The sequence below is a fragment of the Pogona vitticeps genome, chromosome 6 (assembly GCF_051106095.1).
Source record: "Pogona vitticeps strain Pit_001003342236 chromosome 6, PviZW2.1, whole genome shotgun sequence".
In the NCBI taxonomy this organism is placed as follows: Eukaryota; Metazoa; Chordata; class Lepidosauria; order Squamata; family Agamidae; genus Pogona; species Pogona vitticeps.
Genome location: NC_135788.1, coordinates 38,261,583 through 38,288,758, shown reverse-complemented (window position 1 = coordinate 38,288,758; position 27,176 = coordinate 38,261,583). Strand labels below are relative to the sequence as shown.

The following is a 27,176-nucleotide window of genomic DNA, read 5'->3' as shown; positions in this document are numbered from 1 at the left end:
TTGCCTCCACTTTTGCAATGCACTACAGACTGGACGTTCGGGCCAAAAAGGAGACAACTTTTGGCAGGGCAGATTTGATATCTGTACTGCAGTGACAGCCCTCCTTCCGGTAAGTGAGCTTGCTAGTCACCAAACTGTGTGCATTCACAGAGGCCACGAAGAAGAAAGACAGGTTACTTATCTGTAACCATGGTTCTTCAAGTGGACCTCTGTGAATTCACACATCCCACCCATCCTCTCCACTATCCGTCACTGGTTATACATGTAATAAGCTCAAGCTATTGTAGCGGATAAATGGAACTGAAGGCTGAGGCGGGTGGAGCATGCACAATAGGGGCAACTCTAAACTTTTTTACTTTTTAGAAAAGCTCTAGAAGATTCCGAGAAGGCCAGCGCAGGCGCTGTCAAACCCAATTGTGTGAATTCACAGAGGTCCACTTAAAGAACCATGGTTACAGGTAAGTAATCTGTCTGTTTGCTCTCTGAACTTCAATTGATGCTAACTGTTTCAATAAACTAAATTCATAGACTGGTTTATTGGTTTATTTCCATAAATTATAGTTTATTAACTGGTTTATGACCATTCAAAAATTGCAACAGACTTTGTTTAATACACAATAAAAATTCTTATTTAAAAATTTGGTGTGGCAGCTCTGAAGTAGAAACATGCAATCCAGAGACTAGCTGTGGTGGTTCTTCCAAGGTCATATTGTCGCTTTTCATACAACCAACACAGTGCTCTTGTCTGAGATGAAATCAGTACTTGGTTCCATTGAAACTCTAATATGGCTTGTTCTTGACTAGTTTATTTAGCTTGTTATTAAGTGTTATTTATACATAAATATTTAGGAGTGCTTTTACGAAGTGCCTTGCTGGTTAAGCAGTTTTTAACTGGGAGCAGAGTTTTTGTAAAGGCTTTTTCTAATACAAGAGTTATTCTATGAACAAATGATCCTATAAAGGCAAATACTTTGTAAAATCTTAATTGCTTCTGGAATTGGCATTGGCTAAAATCCTGTTGCTTAGCATAGTGAATCTACCATAGTCTCTTGAGACTGAAGGATGCCTACATGAGGAGCATAGTGAATCACAACTTGAATAGGCCTACATTAAATCACAGGATTTCAGCCTTTGGGTCATTATGTAACACCATTCTGAAGAACAGCCAGCACAATTTGAAAAGAGCACAACAGGAACATCTGTCCCTAAGTTCATTAAATAGGTGTTGTAAGATGAAAAAGGCATTGGACCAATTTTGAATTTTAAATGTATGAATTAAGAATTCTAGTGGCTGGGGGTGAAAACTGAGAAGCACAGTACGTTTTGACTGCTTCTTACAAGCCACAGACAGACAGTTTGCATCCTTGAGTGTTTTTCTGTTAGTGAAACAGATGTTCTTTGCATATGGAATTCTTGCTGCTCCTTGAAGCCTCTGAGCACACACCTTGTTTATCTGATTTTGGATTATTTATTTATTTATTTATTTATTTATTTATTTATTTATTTATTTTATTTCTATCCCGCCTATCTGATCATATTAGACCACTCTAGGTGGCTTACAATAAAAACAACAATGTAATTTTAAGACATTACAACTTTAATATGTAGACATCAGCTTCCGTCATGTGGTTATTGAAGAAAAATAAAAACATGAATATTGTGTGTACAGTTTATTCCACATGTTACTTTAGATTACTTTTTGGAGACCAAACAAAGCCTCACAGATATGCTATTCAGTAGACAACTGTCACACAAAAACATTGCAGCTTTTCTTCTTCCAGATTAATTATCTATATCACTGAATTTTTAACGACAGATGCCCTCACTTGCTAGTAGCTCATAATGTCATGGTTCTGTAGTGCTGGATATGATGACAATTCTTTCTTTTCAGATAACATGAATTCACTAGAAGAGTGGGAATTTTAAATATAGATTGGGGGGGGGAGAAAGATTATTTTGTGCTGCTAATTATCATGTGTCTAAAATTAGTAATTACAGTACAGGTTACAAATAAATAAGAATTGCTGGGTAGCTCAGTGATTTAGGTATCTTATCTGGCAGTGGAGCCAGAGGTTGGGAGTTTGATTCTCCACTACGCCTCTTTGACAGGGACTGGACTTAAGAAGAGCTCTGTTGGATCAGGCCAAGGACCCATCTAGTCAAGTTTCCTGTATCTCACACCGGCTTGATGTTCCATTGGGTCCCTTCTGGCTTTGCAGTGCTAAGATTATTATTACTACTACTACAGTAGTATTATAAGCTGGATGTAACATTCTGATTTTTTACTCTAGGTGGCGGTAGTCTACTTTATATGATTTAAAGAAAACAGACAAAATATTCAGAGTCAACGCTTATTTGTAGACTATGTTTTTTTACATGCTTCTGCCTACATTTTATAGTGATTTTAATTTACCGATTACTTCTACAATACTAAGTTTTGCAGGAATGGATGGAAAAGGCATAGATTATTACCTGTCATACACTTTTATGTTTGTACATTTTGACACAAAGAAATCCCTTCACCCTCTCACTCCCCAAAAAACTGTAGAGAAAAGTTGTTGTGGAGAATAAGATATGCAGAGTATTAACAGATGAACATTATCTTTTGTCTGGAGTTCTATGAAGGAAGATTGATTTTAAAACCAACATATTTTAAATAATAAATGTGCAATACGGATTCCAACCACTGTTTTAGATCAACTTCATTTTGGTATTTAATAGACAATGTAATGACTTAACATTAATAATACGGTACCTTCAGATTTGGTATACACAAAATGTCTTGCATAATTACCCTGACATAACACAGTGTAACTTTTGCAGGCAAAAGTTAAGGAGTCATTGTAGACATTATCTGTTGTATGCCGAGTCACATCTGTGGTGATTTTATTTTAAATTTTTATTTTGAGGTAGTTCACCTAAAAGTTATTCTGTTTGCGTTTTGCCAGCATAACTACTATCCAAGAGGATTTTGACCAATTATGCACTTGTGTGGTCTGTTCATTTCTGAATTCACTTATAAATAATAGAATCTAGTTACAAGTACTGGAATCTTACCGGCCTCTTCTTCTTTTGAAGTAATAGCAAAAGTTATTACTATTTTCCTGAATATTTATTTTATTGAGGATGAGATGGTTGGACAGTGTCATCGAAGCAGTTTGACCAAACTTCGGGAGCAGTGGAACACAGGAGAGCCTGGCGTGCTCTGGTCCATGGGGTCACGAAGAGTCGGACACGACTTAACAACTAAACAACAACAAAGCCTGTTTAACCATACCCCTGCTAGTAGTAGTAATTTGGTTATCCCTAAAGAAGAAAATATTTATTTGAGTCCATATAGTAGCTTAGTTGTAAATGGTTTTATGACCAGTATGTTTAAAATGAACAAAGTTTTAATACTCCATGAATGGCTGATATGTAGTCCATGAGGGAGTCAGCAGAGAAGACATGGAATGACTTATTGAGCATTAGGTTAAGAAGTGAATATCAGTAGATGAGGCATGAATGAAAATATATAAATAGCTTGCTCACACGCATAGGAAAAAGTCTATAAAATGGAAGTAAGGGAGTAAGACATACTTAATTGTCTTAAATTGGTTTTGTATATATTTTTATATTCACAGTATGTTGTTTGTTTTGCAAATATCTGTAACTTAACTTTTTGCCTTAGAGTAGTATTTAAAAGTTTTACACCTGGAATTCATCTTTAGGTGCAATATGCCCCCCCATAACCTCCACCTCACATGCTTTCCCCCTGCCTGTTTTTATCTTTCTTTTATATAGTAACAAGAAATCAAAATAATTCATAGTAATTGTGCTGGTCTAGTCTATCTCGAATTGCTCGTTAACAGAGAAATTGGGAGGGAAGCGTATGAGAAAAAGGGAGAGAGAAGAGAAGAAATCTAAAATTTGCAACATTAGCAATCTTTGTGGAGAATGTACAATTTTCAGGTAGAAATTCTATGGTTAATACTTCTGGTCTTCTTATGTTGTGTGTCTTTGATAATGGTTGAGTAGTGATAGACTTGCAAGAGAGGTGAGACAGAAAATAACATTAACGTTCCTAAATATTGTCTGTAATAGGTAAATTAATTCTGGTGTTTTTTTTAGAAACATTGTCACTTTTTGGTGCCCATCACTATTTTACAGTTTTGATTGTCAATGGGTAAAGGTAAAAGTAAGAAGGTAGGATCTACTAAGAGTCTGTTGCAGTGGATGTATGTTCTTCAGATATGATGAAAAAATAATTTATTTGGTTGGAATCCTGCTGGAAACAACTTCATGTGGAAGGGTATAATTACACATGCTATTGCACATAACTCTTTTTGGGAGTTTCCTGCGTGACTGTTTGCACTCTGGTCATGATATCTGTCACACAACCAACATCTTACCTAAAAGATAAAATTACTTACTACTCTTACATGTTGTTTCTCTCAACAAGATTAGGATCTTCCCCTTTTTAAGGAAAAGTGCCTACATTTGGAGGAGCCAAGGGAAATTATTCCCAATAAACCTGGTGTTGATGCCTCCAATTTTTGTAATTATTTTTTCTTCTATCTCTACTCTGTATCTATTACTAGGTAACTATACTTAACTGCAACATAGTCACAGTGCTCAGTCTATATGAACCATTTAATACATAGCATTTCTCCATAATGTTACATCAGCCCTTTGGTTCCTGTGACGAATGAAGCAGACAACAATGCTTTGTGAGTTTACTCTTCTTTTTTTCAGGCCACAGCTGAGTAGTAAACAGGCCACAAAAATGTGTGGGTTAAAATGTTTTTGCACAATTGACCTTTGCCATCAGGATAAAAATCTTGCCATTAAGAGATAGGTATCAGTATGATGTAAGTGAAGTATTAAAACATTTTGCTATTTATTTAAGAATGCTTCTACTGGTCTGCCAGGACACTTGCATTAGTCATATCTGGTGTATTGTTAGATACAGATGTTTTGCAGTTAACCAAAGGTCTCCTCCCTGGTGGCCAGGGAATGATCCGACTCTCTCTGTAGATGATCAGGCAAATGACTATCTGCAGGACTGATGAAGCCATTATTGCTTGTGACCACCCCTATCTATGGACACAGATTTTGTCTGGCTGTCTTGAGCAACCTGAATTTTGTTAACGAAGACCTTGTCCTTCTTCTGGCTTGGGGGAGTTGAGATGATGCACCTTTGTAAATCTATATGTAAACCACCCAGAGTAGACACGTTCTAGATGGGCGGTATATAAATCTAATAAATAAAAAAAATGGTGTTGTGCTGCACTCAGATACTTCTGAAGCATAGCACAAGGTCAGGGATGCATTTATTTAAGAATGCTTCTACCTTGTGTTATGCTTCAAAAGCATCTGAGGGCAGCACAACACCAAAGGCACATCATCTCAACTCCCCCAAACCAGGAGAAGGACAAGGTCTTTGTTATATATATGAGATAGTAAATAAGTGTTTTACAATCTGGTTACACAGAATACATAACTCCTCTGTTAACAGCAGCTCCACTGGCTGCTGATCAGTTTCCAGGCACAATTCAAGGTGCTAGTTTTAATCTGTAAACTCTTAAATGGCTTGGGTCCAAGCTATCCAAAAGGCCATATCTCCCTTTATGAACGTGCCTGGGTACTAAGATAATCAGGAGTGGCTTTTCTCTTCGTCCCTCCACTGCTACAGGCACTTTTTGTGGGGACACAGACCAGGGCCTTCTCTGTTGCTGCTCCTAAACTTGGAAACTCCCTCCCAAAGGAGGCAGGCTGGCCCCATTTTATTGTCATTCTGTTGACCAAAGGGATTTTTAAAGGGATTATTGTATTCTGTAGTTTTACTTGTGCTTTTAATATTGCTCTTATAAGTTTTAATATATTTGTTTAATTATTTTTATTATAATAATTATTTTCTTTTTACTTTTTTAATACTATAAGTTGCCTTGAATCCTTAAGAGAAAGGCGACATAAATATTTTAAATAAATAAAATAAATAGTCACTCAGATAGTAGTAGAATAATCTTATGGTGCGCATTGATGGCCATCAGATGAATCCACGTAAATTGTATATCTTGAATGACTAGAAGGAAAAGATAATCCATACTGAATCTGTGACAGTTTCTTTGAGGAGACAATCAAAATAAATTATATATTGATTCTAATATCAGGTGCAAATACTGGCAACCAAATAGCTGTTTAAGCTTGTATGAAAGACCTACACTAGTGCAGAATTTTTCCTTTGTTTCAACTATTGATCTAATGCTGTAGCAAAAACTGAAACTTGTCCCAGTTTCATACAGTTTGCCAAATGATATACACTATGATGAAAAATGCTGAGAAAGAACTAATCAAACTGCATTCTGAAAAAATCTCAGTCCAAAGGATACTAGGAAAAAAGAATTGCAGTTAGGTCAGTTATTGGGAGGACAATATCAAAGTGAGGCATGCTTGCTTCTGTGAATACTAGATGTATATTTAGAAATATATCACTGCATGCTTATATTTATTTAACTGTATAACATTTATTTAGCCTGTATATAGGAACCTATTTAAGGGTGAAATTTCCTGTAGTAGCATCTGGAATAAACATTAAATAACACATGACGATATTAATAAAAGCTGGCTCTGAGTTCATGAAGTAGATTGGGATATAAATTAAATAGTGTTCAGTTATTTTATGTGAAAAGTAAGACCCTTAATTTTGAGGCATGTGGCATAAATGCTCTGGTTTTTTTTTTTTAAAGCAAAATGAAAGAATAACATCCTTGCCCTTAACAGTATTCAGGATTTAGATTGCATTTGTTTGTATTATTGAAATACTTAAGAACTTGGATAGTATGGTTATCCTTTAAAATTGGTTAGAGAGATACTGTATTTGAAAGGCTGTCATACAGAGGAGGGGCAAGATCTGTTCTCTATCATCCCAGAGTGCAGGACACGCAACAATGGGCTCAAGTTTTAAAAAGCCAGATTTCGGTTGAATATCAAGGAAACCTAACTGTTAGAACAGTACGACAATGGAACCAGTTACCCTGGGAGTTGGTAAGTGCTCCAACACTGGAGGCATTCAAGAAAAAGATAATCACCTGCCATATATGCTTTGATTGTATTCCTGCATTGAGCAAGGGGGTGGACTTGATGGCCTTGTAGGCCCCTTCCAGCTTCATTTTTCTATGATAATGTGGGCAGTGGATGAAGACATAAAATATATTCTTGTTCTGTACCTTTACCAATTTGTTGGCCTCTACTTCATCCCTGTTATAGGAGAGTCTGTTTTTTTCGTCTTCATACCCCTGTATTATGAAATTCCCATTCCTTGTTAACCACCTTCCTGTTTCCCAGGTGTATTCTAGAAAATCTGTCTTCAGGTAGTGCAGGAGTAAATATTCCTGATGAGCCCAAATCTCTCCAAGGATTTTTAAATAAATAATGAAACAGCATGCATCTTATTTAATGATTAACCTTGACCCTGGCTAGTTTTGCAAAGTCAGGTTGTACTGATGTAGGAATGATGAGTAATTTATGCAGGAGTCAGGATTTTTTTGAAGTGGTATCCATGGCAACTGTAATTCAATTCTTACACATATGCAGTATGTCTGTTACTAACCATTAGGGCAACAAATACTCTATGATTAGCAAAATAGTTATTTCCTGACTGAAAGCATTTGAAGTTTTAGTCTTGATAGATGTGTTGATTAATAGCTTTTGGTTTAACCAGTAAGACTTTTAAAAAGATTTGTCAGATTGTAATTCAGAAGAACACTTATAGGAATCCCTCCCTGGTCTTTTAGGTTCCTTTCAGTAAGAATCTTATAAATCTTGCTTAACTGATGGTACATGTTTATTTGAGGGTTGTCTTTTGACAAAAAGTTTTGTTTTCAGAGACGGCATTTGGTATACTTTCTGAATTTACAAAGTTGTACAGATTTTACAGTTTGTTCACTGGAAACAAAATGATACTAATTTTAGCATAGTTGAATAAGACATTATGTATAGCAGAAATTTCCAGAATGGAAACAAGGGCTAGAAAATAGTGTGCGAGGGCATGGCTTCCCATATCCACAATCCAAAAAGGCCAAGGGGGAAAACAATCTTGGTGATACATTTAATAGTGTAATTCTTTACATTTTTGCATTGAAATAAGCCCATAGGGCCCAGTCCCAGTTGAATCTGTATTTGGAGTTCACTTCTGGTGATTTGTTTGTATGTTGTGTTCTGGAAACCCACACATGAATTCTAAGAAAGGATTAGATTTTGTACAGTAAATGTTTTATGTTTTGTTACTTTGCTGAAAAAGAAGCCTTTTTTTAATAGAAGAGGCTGAAATTGGAAATGCCCTGTGTCAGTGTGAGTCATTGCTAAAGATTTTAAATAATCAGTGTGTTGTCTCCACCCTTCCACAGTCTGGAATAATATGAATCATTTTCTTCTTTATTACCCAAAATAGAGTGGAAGTAGTGAATGTTCCTGTAACAAATTGCAATATGTTGGTGGTATCCTCCCAAGCAGTGATGCTTATACACACTTGGGATTTTTGACAGAATGTTAAAATGGCTTTGGCTTGACTATACAAACATTTTGCAACCCTGGCAACCTATTTTAACCATAAACTTTTTTTTTTGCTTTCTCGAGCCACATCACAAACCTGTAATAAACTGGGAAATACTGATGTATCTGAATGAAGATACTTTTGTTATCTCCCCCCCCCCAAAAAATGACACACTGCTTTTTTTTAAAAGTAGCTGAAAACCAGTGGACTAAATAGCTACTTTCAAAAATTGGCCTACCTTCCTTCTTTCCAATTTATGAATAATCAGACTGGATTTTTACCCTATCATGGATGGACTGATATAGCCAATTTATATCTTGGAATAAAATGACTTCTTTCCTTCATCTGTACAGGCCAGAGCTCTTCTCTGGGTGTAGTATAAAGGAGAAATCCATTTGTTTTGAATTTTTGTACTAGCTCCTCTTTTTTTATACTCATCGAATCGTTTAAATTTCAGCAGTGTTTTACAGGCAGTTAAAGGCTCAACAGCAGCAGAGATGACAGCCCATGCTATTTTAAAGTTTTCTGCCCATGCTATTTTAAAGTCTCATTCATGGTTCTGATCATCTGCAGACTTCTGGAATCCCACTGTTAAATCTGGCCAATCTAAGAGTAAACCTCTCTTACTTCTCCAGTGAAAATGTGAAATCGACAAATTTGTCAAATCCCGCCTAATGTGTTTGATGACATGCCAGCAGAGTGTATGCGAATCAGATGAATCACAAGCTTCTGCTGGAGGTAACCAGATAAGCAAGATACAGTGGTGCCCCGTATAGCGATGTTAATCCGTTCCGGATTAACCATCGCTATGAGAAAACATCGCTATACGGATAGGACAATGCCATTGGAACGCATTAAACATCGTTTAATGCGTTCTAATGGCTTCTACACTCACCGTAAAGCGATGTTTCCTCATAATGGCAGCCATTTTCGCGCCCTCGGTAAGCGAGGGCAGGGCGCGAAAATGGCTGCGGCCACCGATCAGCTGGCCGCTGGCCGAAAATGGGGCCGGCGCTAGGGCAGGAGGGCGGGGGAAGGCTCCCACGCCCTCCTCCCCAGCTCACCCCTGCTTCTTCAGCCGGCTGACCGGCCGGCGATCGGCCAGGAGGGGAAAAGAAGCCTCCTTTCCCCTCCTGCCGAGCGCGCAGGGGCGTCTGTGCAAGCGATCGGCCAGGAGGGGAAAGGAAACCTCCTTTCCCCTCCTGCCGAGCGCGTAGGGGCTTCTCTGGCCGGCGATCGGCCAGGAGGGGAAAAGAAGCCTCCTTTCCCCTCCTGCCGAACGCCCTTCTGGCCGGCGATCGGCCAGGAGGGGAAAGGAAACCTCCTTTCCCCTCCTGCCGAGCGCGCAGGGGCTTCTCTGGCCGGCGATCGGCCAGGAGGGGAAAAGAAGCCTCCTTTCCCCTCCTGCCGAGTGCGCAGGGGCGTCTGTGCAAGCGATCGGCCAGGAGGGGAAAGGAAACCTCCTTTCCCCTCCTGCCGAGCGCGTAGGGGCTTCTCTGGCCGGCGATCGGCCAGGAGGGGAAAGGAAGGGTCCTTTCCCCTCCTGCCGAACGCCCTTCTGGCCGGCGATCGCGATCAGCCAGGAGGGGAAAAGAAGCCTCCTTTCCCCTCCTGCCGAGCGTGCAGGGGCGTCTGTGCCAGCGATCGGCCAGGAGGGGAAAGGAAGGCTCCTTTCCCCTCCTGCCGAACGCCCTTCTGGCCGGCGATCGCAATCAGCCAGGAGGGAAAAAGAAGCCTCCTTTCCCCTCCTGCCGAGCGCGCAGGGGCTTCTCTGGCCGACGATTGCCCAGGAGGAGAAAGGAAGGATCCTTTCCCCTCCTGCCGAACGCCCGCCGACTTTTCCCCCCAGCTGACTGGCGGGAGATTCGGAAGAAGCCCCTTCTGTCAGCTGGGGGAAATGGAGCCTATGGGGAAAAATCGCAAAGCGATTTTTCCCCATACGAAACAACATTATGCGATCGCAAAAGCGATCGCAAAATCTTCTTCGTTAAGTGAATTCCTCGTTAAACGGGGCACCCGTTAAGCGAGGCACCACTGTAATGATTTGTTAGGCCAGTGTTTCCCAGCCTTTTTTGAGTTGCAATAACTTTTACATAATAGCAAAGTAACATGCGGTCACTCACCACATTTGCATAAAAAAGCATTTTAATGGAGTAATGAAAATACATTAAAAAGATTTTTCAGAATATAATTCTAACCTACTACTTAGTACAGGATGGATTTGAATTAAATCAAATTGATGATTTAATTTTTTAAAAATGAAATTTTTGATGATTTAAGTTAAAAAAACTCAATTCAAAAAAATCATCATGAACAAATCATTGATTTTATCCACCCTGATTAATGTGGTTGTACTTGCATCTGCGCAACAAATAAGTGTTGAAAACCTTATAAAAAGAATTGCAACTAAAAATAACCATGACGACTCCCTAGAAAACATCCCCAGGTTGGGAACCTGCGAGCTAGACATTGAGCAAAGTTACATGTCTTCTGACAGATTGTGCCATACAGATGATTTTCCACTATCACCTTGGGAATTTTGTCTGCAATTTCATTGTCTGATGATAGACAGATGAAGGTCTAAGTATTCCAAGTTTATTTTTGGAATCCAGCTGTTCTCAGTGAATCAAACCCATCCATGAGGAAGGTGCCTTTTATTTCAGGATTTGTCTCAACTTTGAGAAATGGAAAGACTGTCCCCCTTACAAAGCAGGAAAACTACTGTACATAGTGGCTCAAAGATTTTATTAAGAAGACCAAATGTCATGGATTCTCTTTTGTTTATGCTCCTATTGTTGTCTTAGTGGCAGGGGCATCAGCACCGGAGGAGTGTGATGCTTCCTTTAAGGATCCAGAGGAATTATGTTCTGATACATCTCTTTATAATTTCATGAGAATTCAGTCATGGTCATAAGATAAGCAGCCTCTATTTCTTGTTTACCAAGTGTCTAATTTCTGGATTGAGGATATTTTAGAAAATTAGAATTTGGACTGTAATATACAGTACTTTAGAGCGGTTTCTTAAAATATAAAATTACTCCTATTTGGATGCAGTTTAAGATACAGTTTCTTTTGTAGGAGGGACTATTGCAGCTACTACTGTGGCACACAGATCTTTATTGATAAAATGTTGGGAAGCAGATAGTCCAGAGCAAACATGGTTTGTGCAGTTTTCAGTGGAGGAAAACCCTTTGCGATCATACCCTTAGAGATTTTTCTTTGCACAGACTCAAGAGAAGAAAAAAGCAATGTATGTTGTTTTTCAGCTAGAAAACTTTGCTTCAACGGCTGAGCTTGCAATAGTTATATTGTACTGTATTACTGTGCCTCTGGTGTGTAAAGTAGTCTCTAATCCTTATGATCTTTATCTGTTCAATAAACTCATGGTTCATATGTCCACATTACAGATTCAAGCTTAAATAGATGAAGCAATTCATTTCAAAACTGCTTAACTTGGCAAACCATCCCTCTGATGGGTTATAAACTGTATTGAATTACAAGAAGAGGTGAGTGTGGTTAGAACTGAAGAGATTTTATACAGGGTTAATGCTTCCATTTAGAAGATAATGGCCAGAAATCTGTTAGGAATTTGTGCCAGCATACGTGTAAGTGTGTAAATTGTGGTGGTAAATTGCTTCTGACAAGTTGCCACTCACATTCCTGGTCACATGCTAATCATATGACTTGACAGTAACAAGAAAGTAAGTGGCAACTCTAACTGCAGTTACTATGTGTGGCGTCTGCCCAGGTCATGAAAATTCATATGCCATCTGCATAGACCAATGGGAGTGCTGGACGGGCCGAGTCACGAGATACAAGAGACTCAGCAGGAGGAAGGGGAGAGATAGAGATAGAAAGTTAGAGCTGAGAGAGAGTTTTGGGAGTTTGGGCAGGAAAGTGGTGGTTGAGAGTGGATTAGTGAGGTTGTTTTTTAAGAGTTAACAACATAACTTGAAGTATCTACATCTGTAACTAAATTTCTATTTGGTTCTTTTAAAATGACACATAGCCTGGACCTCGATTATTAATAATAGGTATTGTTGATGAAATCAACTGGTGGCAGCTGAGGGGCATGTAGTGTGAGCTCATTGTTTGATGATACAATCGGGCCACGTGGGAATTGTGATACTATGAATTACAGTGGTGCCTCGCAAGACAAATGCCTCGCAGGACAAAAAACTCGCAAGACAAATGGTTTTGGCAATGGGGTTGATGACTTGCAAGGCAAATGTTCCTGTGGCTGTGCTTCGCAAGATGAATGTTTTCCGTTTTTTTGTTCCTGCCTTATGTTTGCTGATTTTTAAATGTTTTTCTATGATGTTTAAAAAGTTAAAGTTTTTTGACTGACATTTTTTAAATCACCTGCACAATATGTATGGCTTTAAAGAGCACTTAATAAACCCTTTGTAAACCAAATTTGACTTTGTTCTGACTTTTTTTGCCCATAGGAATGTATTAATTAGATTTCAAAGCATTCCTATGGGAAAATGCATTTTGCAAGACGAATTTTTTACAGTACAGCATTAACTGCGGAACGAATTAAATTCATCTTGCGAGGCACCACTGTATATACTTTAAACTTAAGCTGTTGTAAATGGAGCCTGTTGAAAACAACGATAGTAGAGGACCAGTGGAAGTGTATACTGCAAAGAAAGAAGGACTCAACTAAGTCCAAGAGTGTGTATGCATGGTTAATGAGCAAAGTTAGAGAAGCTTTAAAGGGCAAAAAGGGGTCTTTCTGTAAATGGAAATCCTTCCCAAATGAGGAAAATGAAAAGGAACTTGAACTCTGGCAAAAGAAATGCAAGAAGATGATATGGAAAGCAAAGAAAGACTTTGAGGAACGTATGGCCAGCAGTATAAAGGCGAATAATGGTGAGGGAGGTAAAGGAAAGATAAAGGGGGACTTGGAGACTGCAGAGAAATTAAATTAGTTCTTCACATCTGTCTGACAGAAGAATTTCAGCAGGTTCCGCTGCCCGAATGGCCTCTCCGGACTAATGAATTAAATCAGATACAGGTTAAAAGAGAGGATGTTTTAGACCTAATTGATAAATTGAAGATCAGTAAGTCACCCGGCCCAGATGGCATCCATCCAAGGGTTATTAAGGAACTGAGGAATGAAGTTGCTGATCTTTTAACTTGAATATACAATTTGTCCCTTAAAATGGCCACAGTGCCAGAGGACTGGAGGATAGCACATGTCGCACCAATCTTTAAAAAAGGAATGAGGGGGGACCTGGGAAACTACAGGTCTGTTAGCCTAATGTCTGTTCCAGGAAAGATGGCGGAAAGCCTCATCTAAGATAAAATCTTAAAACACATAGAACAAGCCTTGCTGAGGGAAAATCCGCATGGCTTCTGCAAGGGTAAGTCTTGCCTCACAAACCTTTTAGAATTCTTTGAAAAGGTCAACAGGCAGGTGAATGCGGGTGAACTAGTGGATATTGTCTATCTGGAATTTCAGAAGGCGTTTGACATGATCCCTCACCAAACACTGCTGGGAAAACTCCACGGTCAGGGGATAAGAGGGCAGGTCCTCTTATGGACCGAGAATTGGTTGAGAACCAGGAAACAGGTGTCAGTGGGCAATTTTCAAAATGGAGAGACATGAAAAGTGATGTGCCACAGGGATTAACCTGTTCATAAATGACCTGGAGACAGGGATAAACAGTGAGGTGGTGAAGTTTGCAGATGACACAACACTTTTCCGGGTGTTAAAGACCAGAAGGGATTGTGAAGAGCTTCAGAAGGATCTCTCCAAACTAGTAGAATGGGCGGCAAAATGGCAATATAAGAAAATGTAAAGTAATGTATTGTGTATGATACTTAGTTTGCCTGAAATTTGACAAAGCAATGTTGATTCTTTCCCATATGGCTGGAAAGGAAAGACTTTTGGAGTAGAAAGACTGCAAAATGCTGCTGTCAAGTTGCATTTCAGTACTCGTGAGTTGAATTTGGTTTGCCAGAGTTGTTTAGTGGTCTCTCTGTATAAGCCTCCTTATATGAACCAAAGGTAAAATCCTTAGCAAGGATTCCTATACCATATGTTTGTGACTGAGTTTATTTGAATTCATATAATATTAAATTTAATCATCAGAAAGCAAATCTTACTGAACAGTGTTGGATGTTCTTACTGAGATGCCATGATTTAGCTTCCAGCTAAATCAAAGTAAAAATGAGCATTTTCATTTTGGAAGCAGGCACTTCCTTTTCCAAAATCCAAGTAACATTGAAAATAATTAGTTTTCTCATTTTGGTGTTTGTTTTGTTACCTGATGCCTAGGAATACTGCCTTTATCTTGACTTCTTTTTTCCCACTTTGCAATAGTCTTTAAATAGTCACATTTTTGCAAAGAGACTGTTACCAGTAAAAAAGAAACTTTGTACTGGCACAGCAGATTATAATTGCATTTACTTGTTGTTTCAAATAGTTTTTTGTAATTAGAGATGGACGATCTGTGCTTCATATGAAGCACCACTGCCCAGGTGTTCCTAGTTCCTCTCCTCCCTCCCTCTAGCCACCCGATCCACTTACTGTACCAGTCTCCACTGGCAGCTAGGGTCTTCTGCATTGGTGGTGCTCCAAGCAACGCTGGAGCTGAACTGGCTCATTCCTGCCTCCCCAGGCAGCTGATAACTCCTTGGGTGTGCATAGAGACTCCCGTCTCCCCACTGGAGTGATCGGCTGCCTGGGGAGGCGGGGACGGGCTGGTCAGGCTCCAACATGGATTCGTGTACTGCTGATGCAGAAGTGCCCAAGCTCTGGATTCCAGCCATACCCAGGAAACCAACAGAATACAGTACAGTGGTGCCTCACATAACGATTTTAATTGGTTCCAAAAAAAAAAAAAGTTATGTGAAACATCGTTATGTGAAACACAATTTCTCATAGGAATGCATTGGAAACCGGTTAATCCGTTCCAATAGGCACGGATTGCCGTCCTTAAGCGAAAAAACCCATAGGAAACATCGTTAAACGATACAATGTTTCCTCCATTGGAATGTATTGAAGCTGACTCAGTACATTTCAATGGCTTTGCGAAGTCAATTTTTGCAAATTTAAGTGTGTCATAAAAGGGTCAAAAATGGTTTTAAATGCTTGGATTAGCTTCTGCACCCTCTAAAATGGATGCAAAAGTTAATTTGGCTTTGATCTGACTTTTCGTTAATTTATGGTGAATTTTTCCCCCAACTTTTGACAGCTGTCAAAATCTGACAGCTCCATTGTTTCCTATGGGGGAAGAAAAAATTCACAATAAATTAACGAAGACTCAGCAACTGTTCTAAATGCTTGGGTTCGTTAGAGGATCCCCTAAGTCGTGAGCAAACCTGATTTGGCTTTGATCTGAACTTTCGTTAATTTATGGTGAATTGTTTTCTCCCCCATAGGAAAGCATGGAGCTGTCAGATTTTGACAGGTCCATTGGTTCCTATGGGCCAAAAAAAAAATTCACCATAAATTAACGAAAAGTCAGATCAAAGCCAAATCAGGTTTGCACACGACTTAGGGGGTCCTCTAACGAATCCAAGCATTTAGAACTGTTTTTGACCCTTCTAAGACACTTTTTAAATTGAAAAAAGAAACATTGTTAAGTTAAGCAGGGGACCTAAAATCGCATTCGTTATGCGAAGCATGGTCCCAAACTTCGCTAAGCGAAAATCACCCATAGGAAACATCGTTATACGGTGCATATTATTTTCTAAAAAAACACATCGTTATGCGAATTCATCGCTAAACGAGGCAATCGTTAAGCGAGGCACCACTGTATTGAAATACCATTGAATACTATTGAAAAGGAAGCAAGTTGTGTGTAGTGTAGTTCATATGTTGACACCTGTGTTAGGATCAGATTGGACCATCTATGAATGAACTGCTTAGACTTCTCAGCAAAAACAAATGCCTAAATATCTCTCTGGGAGAATCTCCCAGGAGATAGTGGAATTAAGGCATGGAGGTGATGCATGGTGAAGGGTGAAGGAAGCTTTTGATCTAAGAAACCAGACTTTGAAGGAAATGATGAGGAATATGAGAGGCTGAAGAAAGTGAAGGCAATAGCTTGGACTTGAGCAGGGGCCTCAAACTCAATTTACATGGGCACCACTGAAGGCAGAGTCTGGGTGAGGCTGGGCCGGATCAGATTTTCAGCTTTGCTAAAAAAATTCCAATCTTCTCAAATCTCTTTATTTTTTAACACAAAATAAGATGAAAAAATAAATAAACAAATTAAGAATTAAGAAAATCAATCAGTAATTAATAATAATAATAATATTATAATATTTCTTTAGTGAGTGACTATATGTGGTTTCTTCAGTCTTCTATATCTGCTGTATTCAGATTCAAATGTCTCCATTAACAGTTCTTTAACCTTTAATCTTCTAAACATGAATTGTCCTGAACATGAATGGAACATTGAAGAACATGAACTGTTCTTCTGAACATGGCTTCTCTTGCCTACTCCTTGCTGCTAGAGACCTGGCAACGCTTCCTCTTGCGTAGCTGAGCCACATTTGGCTTGATGGAGGAAGCAGTTGAGACCCTCATTATGGCTTGAAGATGATCATCGGTAAGTCTGGTCCTGTACTTGGACTTCTTGAAGTTCAAGGTGGAGAAGACCTTTTCGCACAAGTATGCGTTCCCAAAAAGGCACATTGTCCGCTTGAACATTCGGGAAAGCTCAGGGAAGCTGGGGGTCAATTCTCTCAAAAATTGCCCAAGCTTGTCTGCTTTTCCACTCACCTCCCTGAACTTTGCTTTGAGTTCAGAGTTGCACTGCAGGTCAATGAGCTCCATTTGAAGCATAGGAGGGGCATCTTGCACATCAAAGGAGAAGGGGTCTGCAAAAATTTGAAATGTGGCTCTGTGCGTCCAGAAGGGGGGCCCTCTCGCTGCCCGGCAGTCTTCTCCCTCAGGGGTTTGGCGCCACCAGGGCTTCTGCTTTTAGGGCTCTGTCTCCCCCCACTTTTCGTGGGTCACCTGGCGAGGTTGCTGCTGCTGTCGCCTCGTCATCTCTGCACTTCTCCTTCCCCCTCCCCTGTCTGGCGCACACACGCCCCTAGCAGCTGCATGCACCCCTTCTGCAAGGCTGGCCCCATCAGCAATCTCTCCCCCCTACCCAAGGTCTAATGGGGCTTCCTGGGGCTTCTTGATTCCCACTCTGGCAAGATGCAGTGGTGTTTGCTCAGTGTGACTCAGGGAGACAGGGGGAACGCGCACGAGAAGGCTGATCACTCAGCAGCACCCACTCCCACGACACATCTGGACAGGGAGCGGAGGATCGCAGAGAGGACGAGGCGACAGCAGCAGCAACCTCACCAGGTGACCCACGAAGAGCAGGGGGAGGGAGAGAGAGACCTAAAAGCAGAAGCCCTGGTGGCGCTGAACCCCTGAGGGAGAAGATTGCCAGGCAAAGAGAGGGCTTGCCTTCTGGTCGCATGGGCGCTTCGGGGGACAGGCGGGATCCAGCCCCTACGAGGTGGGGAGGAAGCCCCACTCTTGCTCCTGCTCCTTAAACTTTCATATTAAAGCAAGGGCCACAAACTATCATCCCATGGGCCGCAATTGGCCCCTGGGCTGCATGTGTGAGACCCCTGGACTTGAAGAAGGTGCCTAGGAATAATGTATTCTGTATAATGGAAACAGAAGTACAATCCCTTCATATTCTATGACAGTTACAGTTGCTATCTTTAGCTGTGATGACAGAAGGATAGTTGTTTTCTTTCCCCTCAGAATAAAGCATTTTGTGTCTATATGCTAGCTTCCATGTAGCATATGAGTTTAGTCCACCGTTTCTAACTACACTTTTATGTGGGTGGGTAGAAGCAGAATGTCAGTTTAAATTCCCAGATAATGTTATGCTATATGGCACAACCTCTCTTCAGTATATTTTGCTCAGATACATTTGGATCACACCCTGTAAATAACATATTTTTCTAATGATATTGGAGTGCAAATGAGATGTCTGTTGATTATATATCGTTTGAAGAGGCGGTCTTTATATCAGGCACTTCTGTATTTGAAGACTTAGCACAAGATATAAAATTGGAATTGCTCTTTATTGTTTTCCTTGTCTTCTAAAACATAATGGCAGTCTTTATAAGACAGCTTATTATTGCAAAAATATTTGCATTAGTAGTTCCTTAATCAAGGTGTGGAATTAGATAGTCGTAATGTTTGTATACTGAAGGAGTTGTTTTATGTTTAAAATCCATTATTTCTGTAGTAGCTGAAGAACATGGACTTATTTTGAATTTTTAAATAAAGTTTAAAAAATGCAGTTTGCTCAAAATATGCCTAGCTTTCCTTGGTTTCCCTGAGGAAGAATGAATATCACAATGTCATTGCAAATCATCTTTAATATAATTTATATTTAAATTTTAATCATATTTGAAACACCTAAGAATAAAAATTTTCAGAAGGAGAAAGGAAAGACATAAGGTTTCCTTCTAGTAGTGTTGGTTTTCTGAGAAAGGAGGTCCTGAGAGAAACTGTATTAAAGTTATACTAGCCATGTGTTCCCTTTTTTCTTTCATTACAGAAAGATACCACACCTTTTCTTTTTCTTCTTCTTTTTCACCAAGATAAATCCTCCTGCAAAGTTATGCAAATGGTGTAACTTTTGGAGATAGGTTGCCCCAAATAAGAAACTGATGTAAACCTTTTAACTTGCTTGCTGAGCTGTACACCTCAGTATGCAACTGATCATGTTTATGGTAGTGATTTCTGCCTCCAAAGGTTACGGAGTTAGTGCTATGTCTGCATAACTAATAGGATTTGGACCATTGAATCACTTACTGATTACATTTATATTCCAGTGCTCATGGTCTCTTATCCTGTTAGGTAAGTTAGACTGAGAGATGGGCCATGTCACCCAATGAGCTTCTTGGTTCAGCAGGGATTTTAACCTAGGTATTTCTTCCCATTGTATAATTGTACAAAATGTCCCCTAAAATGTCAACAGCAGTGTTTATACAGGAAAAGATGCCACCTTTACTTACTCCTTCCAATTATCATAAATGTCTGATTACTGTAGCTCAATCCTGTGCATTTGTACTCTATGTTAAATCTAAACATATCTTTGGGGCATACCATTTCTAATTTAAGAAACTAAGTTCATTATATTCGCAAAGGCTTTCACGGTCGGGATCTAATGGTTGTTGTCGGTTTTTCAGGCTCTTTGGCCGTGTTCTGAAGGTTGTTCTTCCTAACTTTTCGCCAGTCTCTCTGGCCGGCATCTTCAGAGGACAGCACTCTGTGCTCTGGTATAGTTGACTTGGGAGTGCGGTATTTATGGCTGTGAGATAGGCTTTTGTCTTTTTCTGTAGATGGGTGATTAGTGTGTCTTGTTGTGGGTGTATTGTTGTGCTAAGGAGAAGAGATTATCTGTCACTGTGGTTGATGGGTGTCATTAGCTAGTCTTTTGTGTGTAGTGATCCCCTGTCCTTGTGGTTGGGTAGAGTTCGTTGACCTTTTGCACGCTGTATTTTTGAGAGCTGGGAGCCAAGTTTTGTTGAGCTTCACCCTTTCCTCTTTTTTGTTGAAGTTTTGCTGGTGCTTGTGGATTTCAATGGCTCCCCTGTGCAGTCTGACGTAATGATTGCTGGTGTTGTCCAGTATTTCAGTATTTTGAAATAGAATTTCATGTCCAGTTTGTTTTAGGGCATGTTCAGCTACTGCAGATTTTTCTGGTTGTTTTAGTCTGCAGGTCTCTCATGTTCTTTGATTCTAGTGTGGATGCTTCGTTTTGTGGTTCCAATATATACCTGGCCACAAAGGACAGAAGGGACCCCCTCACCACTGCAGGAGTATACCGGATACCTTGCAGTTGTGGCCAGGTATATGATCTCTAGCTTTAAAGTGTCATAATCTCTGAGATAAGGGCATGTGAATCAGTTTGTTAAAAGGGTTACAGTGAATTCATCTTCTTCTAAAATGTTAATGTTCCAACATATTCTGCTTACATTAAATCTAAACATAGAATTTTAAAATATAAGTGTTAGGTTGGCGAGAATCTGTTGATACTTAACCTGTAAAAATGTGTCTATTAATATATAAAGCAGCTCACAAGGTAACATGAGATCCCCTTTTCTTATCATTCAAAATTCATGCTTTGAAATTCTCATAAGATTGTTTCAGAAGCGTCTATAATTTTGTTTTCTAAATTTATTCTGTTGATTTGAAATCAAGAACCTTTAAAATGGTAGGTTTCTCAATATGAATATAAAGAAAGCACTTTCAGTTAATAATAACATTTCTGTTGCTTTGAGCACATGATCCACTTTATGTAATACACCCACAGACTGCTTCTGCCACTCAGCAGATTGAAATCAATGCTGTAAATTCAGCTCATTGGAGGACCTTTTCTCTTTAAGACTTCATTTTTGTTAGTGTTTGTTAAGATCCTAAAGTTCTGCCTGTCTTGCAGCTACAAATATGTTTCTGGTAAGTGGATATGAATTAGTTATAGTGTGCTGCCTCTTTAAAAGCTTGCCTCATTTTTAAAGGTTCCCATCAGAAAAACTTCATGCCTGCAGTTGAGACTTTTCTGAATGCAGTAAGGTACATCTGAAAGCAGTTAAGGGTTTGGAATTGTTTATTTTCCTACATTGTTAGTCATCAGTGCCAGTATACTAGTTTCCTTGTGGCTTTTAGTGGAAAATGTTAAAGGCTCAACAGAATTTTAATGTTTGAACTGAATTAGTCACACAGAACAGGAATGAATATTCTGTGAGGGCTGTCCAAAAGCTGCTCCCCCTTCCCTCCTCCCCTTCTACAGGAAGTTGCATCCAGAGCGGTAGCTCAGTTCTTTGGTAAGTGTAACATGTGAGCATTACTAGGCATTTCATCCTGCGGATCTGCAGTCTGTGCTGTTTAGATTATTGCTTGGTAGGAATACTGCTGCTGGTTGGATTTTGTTAAGGTGTTCTTCAAAGATTTTTTTAAGGCACTAGGTTTTTCTATTGCTTGTAATGTCATCTGCATCAGAAATCCTGAATTAGTGACAGAAATTTGGATAAATGCAGCATTCAGCTTGTCACCTAGAAGCTCAGCATGGACACAGATCTTCAAATAGAGAACTTGGCAGAAGATAATGCTTGGAACCTAATTTTTAATCTTATCACCCTGCTTTTTTTACATTGGTCTGAATGAAGGCTATAAGGGGAGGTCTGTTCACACAGTGATCAAAAGAAGCACTCGAGTGATGAACCTGGAAGAAGAGTCTAAAGCAATAATTCAACTGCTTGTGCTTTGGTATTTTGCTAAAGTATTTTGTCATTTTGCCTTCCGTGTTCCCTGTTGGAGCAGCTAGAGCAACGGCCTGATGGTGGAGAACAAATGTTCTGCTTTGCTTTTCTGACTAACGGAGTAAAGGACTCTTTGTTACATTCTCTTGGGGAATCTGGATCAAACAAGCAATATTATTATTTGAGTCTCATTGTCCTTTGTTGTCTGACTCATCACATGTAAATGTACTGCAGCCTAGCAGTATGTTGCAGGGATTTTTACACAGAGGAGAAATGTCACCCTTGGAGCTCTAGTTCTGAATAGCTGCTGAGAATAGATTACATTTCTGTGGTGAATTTCTAATAGAAAGGCAAATGAAATTGCTGATTGTAGAATTATTATGAACCAGAACACTTGGGGCAGTCATGTATGCATTTTTTAAAAATAGAATACCTGCTACTGTTAACTGAAGACTGACCTTGCTGTGTGGTGAGAGCAGTGATAATCTCTGCCAGAGCAATTGTCTCTTATTTCATGCTGCACAGAATGGTGTTAGGTTGTCTGTAAGAATGATATTACTGTTTTGATAACTGCATTTTCTAAACATCAAAGATCCGACTGGATTGGTTAAAAGTAGAAAATATTTGTACATACTGCCATTATTTCTACTTTGGTATTAATTTAAAACTGCCAATTTAGTACTTGAGTGTTATAAAATAAGAGCAGAACTACTTTATGGACTTTTTGGGAAATTTAATTAGCTGAATATCTCAGGTTACTGAATTTGACAAATAAGTTATAGTTCAGTTGCATTACTTAAAGATATAACAGCAATACTTTTTGTAAATTATGTTTAAGAGGGAAAGAACTTTCTGTGCTATCTTAGCTGTCATTAGAACAAAGCTGTTACGAATCTAGTTTTTCTTCTTCTAACGGATCGAATGAGTCGAGTGTGTATTGTTGTTTTGGAGGAGGTGGAAGATGATTCTCCCACATCTGTTTCCAAACTGCCTCAGGAAAGCATAGCTCTATATCGTTCACGTGCAGGACATGGCTTGGTAAGAGGCTGCTTCTAAATATGTCCTATTTTACATTGTGTTTAAAGCTCAAATGAGAGTTGTCATAAATATACCTGGAACAGGGAAAGGGTATCTGCTATTTATTTTACTTAAACAGTGAACATAATGATGTAATTTTACTTCTGGATAAAATAAATAAAATATAATAGATGACATAAATTTTATAGACAGTTTTTTCCCCTTTTTGAAGAGTATTCTGAACATTGTCTTCAAAATGAATAGTGATAAAATACGGTGAATATTCTACGTTTGGCTAGATAGATAACTGTTTTTATAGCAATTGTTATGTCAGAATTAATATAATATGCTCTATAATAAAGCAAATTCCATTCTTAAGATATGGTCATATGATACAGGATTACTATTCCACCCACACATTTGTAATAGCTGAATGGTTTTGATTAAAAATTGAGTTGTTTTATTAGTCAAATGATGTGGAGTTATTTTTAGAAATGGGAGAATGTATCACTAGACCATTTAAATGCATTATATTTCTTATCTTGCCTATCACAATAACAAAGGGCAAAATCTGTTGGACTGGCTTAATGAGAATGGGCACTAATATTTAATCTGTGCTAATTAAAAACTTCCTATTCCCCTATTTTTGCTTGTGAGGTTACCTTGGCTCCCTTTTGCTCTGGGAAGCCTTTGAGAGTCTCAAGGAAATGTGTTTCAGAAATCAAAAATCACTGCTGGAGTGTTGCCACTAGAATTTGGACTACTGCTGCTTGATCCAGTAGGAATTTTTGACTTCTAAATCTCCCCCACCACCATTCTGAGGTTCCCAAAGGCAGGAGCCTGAGGTAGCCTCAGAACCTAAAATGTGGGGGATAAGCTTTATATTAGCATAAATTATTTTCATTGTCTGATCTGAAATGTGCTGGCACAAACCTACACAAGAAGATTTTGCCCAGTGTGTACATGTTCATATGATGTTTGTTTCTTATGCCTTATTTAACATGTAATTGTTAATACTGGGCAGTTCTTTCCCTATGGCAATATGCAATGTTTACCCTCATAAGAAATAGTATATTTTCCTTTTGTCATGATGATTGTTACAGTTGTTTATGTAGAAAAATGTTCTATAAGACTAAAGATAGATTGCAAATAAAATATTTTTTAAAATGTGAAATGTATCATGGCTCAGTACATGATACAGTATACCTGCTCTGAAGTTAAAATTCTGCTTTTTCTTTCTTTCAGCCACTACTTGTTCAAGCTATTTTTAATGGGGACCCTGATGAAGTTCGTGCACTAATTTTTAAGAAGGAAGATGTCAACTTTCAGGTAAAAAGGCTTATGATTTTATTGCTAGATTTAAATTTTATATTATTAATGTACTTATCTGGTATTCCTTACATTTTTTGTAAAATTACTGGCTGAAATACATTGCTTAGTGTAGCAAGTTGCATCTAGAGTAAATCATGGAACTTACAAAGGCATTGTCTTCCCAAATTCTTACTGATTCAATGGGCCTACTTTAGTTCTGAATTACTGCACTAATCAGGAGGATTTTGGCCATTGATTTTATAAGTAAAATTAATCCTACAGTGATTTTTTGTGGGTTGTTTTACTTACATTTTGTGATGAACAAATGAATCTTGTAACAGCAGTTGCCTGGCTTTCTTGTTTTTAAAGTTTTTAAGTTCTTTTAATCTTTTAGATACATAAAATTGCAGCAGAGTTGACATTTTAACGTGACTTCTCCAGTCCATACCACTGAGTAGCTCACATCTATTTATAACGTCCATGTTGACATTCTAGTCATGCTGTTTTATTCCTTTCATAAAAGCAAGGACAGACAAGGAAGAGCAAAGTTTCAAAATATTTAGGTTTTTAGAAAGCCAGAAAATTTGATCTGAGTTTTTAAAATGATTTTGCTTTGCCCAGTGTATTCTTTGTGTGATCCATTCTTTGGCCATTGGATAGGCTCCTTTTTCTGATGGGCGAAAGAAAAGGAAGCTTCCTAATGTGAAATCATTTTCATGGCCTTCAAGAAAGTTCTCAGCAGTTCTAGTACATTGAGCATGAATCAACAAAAGATCTGCATCAAATATGTGGTACAATGGAATACTGCTTTTCTTTTTCCAGTCTTTCCATTCCTGCTCCCTTACAGTTTCATGTCTAATACAGAAAGTGATCTTTGCTCAATAGCTTCATATCTGTAGCCATTGGGCTGTTCTGAGATTTTTTCAGAAAAGTTCTGGTCTTTCTCATCTCTTAAAACTTGGGGTCCTCTGGAGCATGCTGTGGAGATTATTATTAAGGCTATGTAAATATAGATAAATGATGATACAGCTATGTTATTCCTATAGCAAAAGTCCTGTACATGTGTGTACTTAGAAGTTACCCTACTGAGCTCCCCCCCTTCGGTGAGTTTAAATATGATTGATAATCATGTTGTTATAGTGGTATTGATTCATATTTTGTAGTATATCAGTCTACTCAAATAAAAGCACCATTAAATTTAGTGGAACTTCCTCCCAGGAACATGTATTTAGGATTGTGGGGTTATTCTGTCAAGATCAAGTGTAATATTAGATACTAACCAGATATTTGGCCAATGGGATAACCCAGATATTTGTTCTGGGTTATAGCAAATATGCCAGGTAAACAGCTTTGCAAAATAAAATGCTAGAAATTTGGTTTATATAATAGAAAAATATTGGTAGTTGAGATAGAATTACACATACTTTTCATTTTTTATTTTCTAGTAATTAGTACAAAACATGACTTCTTTGTAAATGAAGTAACTTGTGTTATGAGTTCTTGAAGGCTTTCACAGCCGGGATCCGATGGTTGTGTGGATGTTTTGGGCTGTTTGGCCATGTCCTGAAGGTCCAGAACTAACTTGTGTTATGTTGAATATTAGTTCTAAAAAGCATAACGAAAAAACATATGAAATAAAAAATTAAAACAATATTGTTCATTAGATTTTCAAATCATTCTGTAGAAAAAAGTTTCAGATATAAAAATTAGTGCACAGTAATTTTATTAGACTTACATAAATGTACAGCCAAAGACATGGAAATGATACGTGGTTGCAGTAAAGTGGGTTAGATGGGCTGTTCTGGTTGAATTAATTTTCCATGCCATTATAGATTATTATCAAAGCAACATTTGAGATGTTTTTGATTTAACTCTTGCAACATGTTGCAGTTTAATAAAAACATTCCGCCACTCCATTCACACTACAATTCACATTCTAATGTAGCATTTTAGATTTTGATTGTGCAGTGCATTGTATTTTGGGGAAGATAAGTAGTATTGATGCACAAACTGATGCTGTTAACACAAATCAGAATTGACTGTCCATTTGGTTCCTGCAAACATTGCTAATAGTTGGAGCCTAGTGACCTAATTCTTGTTGTATATTATGATATATGTTGTAACTGCACAGATCTTCTGTGTTTGGGAATCTCTGTTCATTTTGTTGGATAAAACCAATGTAGATGAATGTTGATACAGTTTAGTTCTTTCTTGTAACATATGCCAACTTATTCTTGAAAAATGAGTTATGCAGTAATACCCCACTTAATACTGCTCAGTTAGCATTGCTTCCTTATAACCTATTTTTTACTACCCTCTCAAGAGTCAGTCGGTCAGCCATTCTTTGACTGGAGCAAATTGCCCCTCGTCTCCCTCTTTACTTCTCTCTCTCTCTCTCTTTTCCACCCCCACCCTCAACTCACACACATTTTCCCAGACAGAAGCATATGTGCTGTCCACATAAGCACACATGCAGCCACAAAGCATGCAGGAAAAGAGTGGTCTGTGAGTAGGCAGTTCTCTTACAACCCCCCTCACTTGCCAGCCTCTCACCATGCAGTAAAGATGGTAAAGACTGAGCGCATGAAGCAGCTCCTGTAGCCCCTTATTTTCTCTTTCCCCCTTTGCCTCTTTCCATGCTCACTCCCTCTTTCTACTTCTCCTTCTGTCCTTTTCTCTCTCCTGCTTGTCCAGTGCCACAGAACTTTAATTTGTATTTTTATTATACAATAAAGTATAATGTTATACGGACCCCATTTACCACTGTTTCAGTTAGCGCTGTACAATTACAAATGTATCTTGAGTGCTAACGAAAGCATTATCGTATTTTCATATCAGAATTCCCAAGTCTAAAAATATTTTAGATCAGCTTTGTGATGTTTAGTTTTGGGGAAATGTTACATTCTTTTTATGTTTGATTGGCACTAGAGCTGTGACAGCTTGGAATAAGTAACTGAGTCTACATGAATGTATGTTGGACATATCTCTGAAAACAGGGGTTTTCCCTCTACTCCACCCCATCAATAATGAATAAAACTTCAGAAATCCATAGGAATGGTAGTATATAAAA

The 27,176-nt window shown here is 38.6% G+C and overlaps 1 protein-coding gene across 8 annotated transcripts in view; it reads left to right on the top strand.

Annotated features, from left to right (window-relative positions):
* Positions 1–27,176, top strand: part of ANKRD28 (ankyrin repeat domain 28) — a 146,103-nt gene that overhangs the window by 25,508 nt on the left and 93,419 nt on the right. For 4 of the 8 annotated variants that reach the window (XM_078377243.1, XM_078377242.1, XM_073003344.2 and 1 more), the window contains exon 2: positions 24,041–24,124. In XM_078377243.1, the coding sequence (XP_078233369.1) occupies positions 24,041–24,124 (84 nt within the window). Of the gene's footprint in view, positions 1–21,271; positions 22,817–24,040; positions 24,125–27,176 lie in introns of those variants that run through there. The other 4 variants (XM_020780204.3, XM_020780195.3, XM_073003345.2 and 1 more) reach the window with 3 other exon arrangements.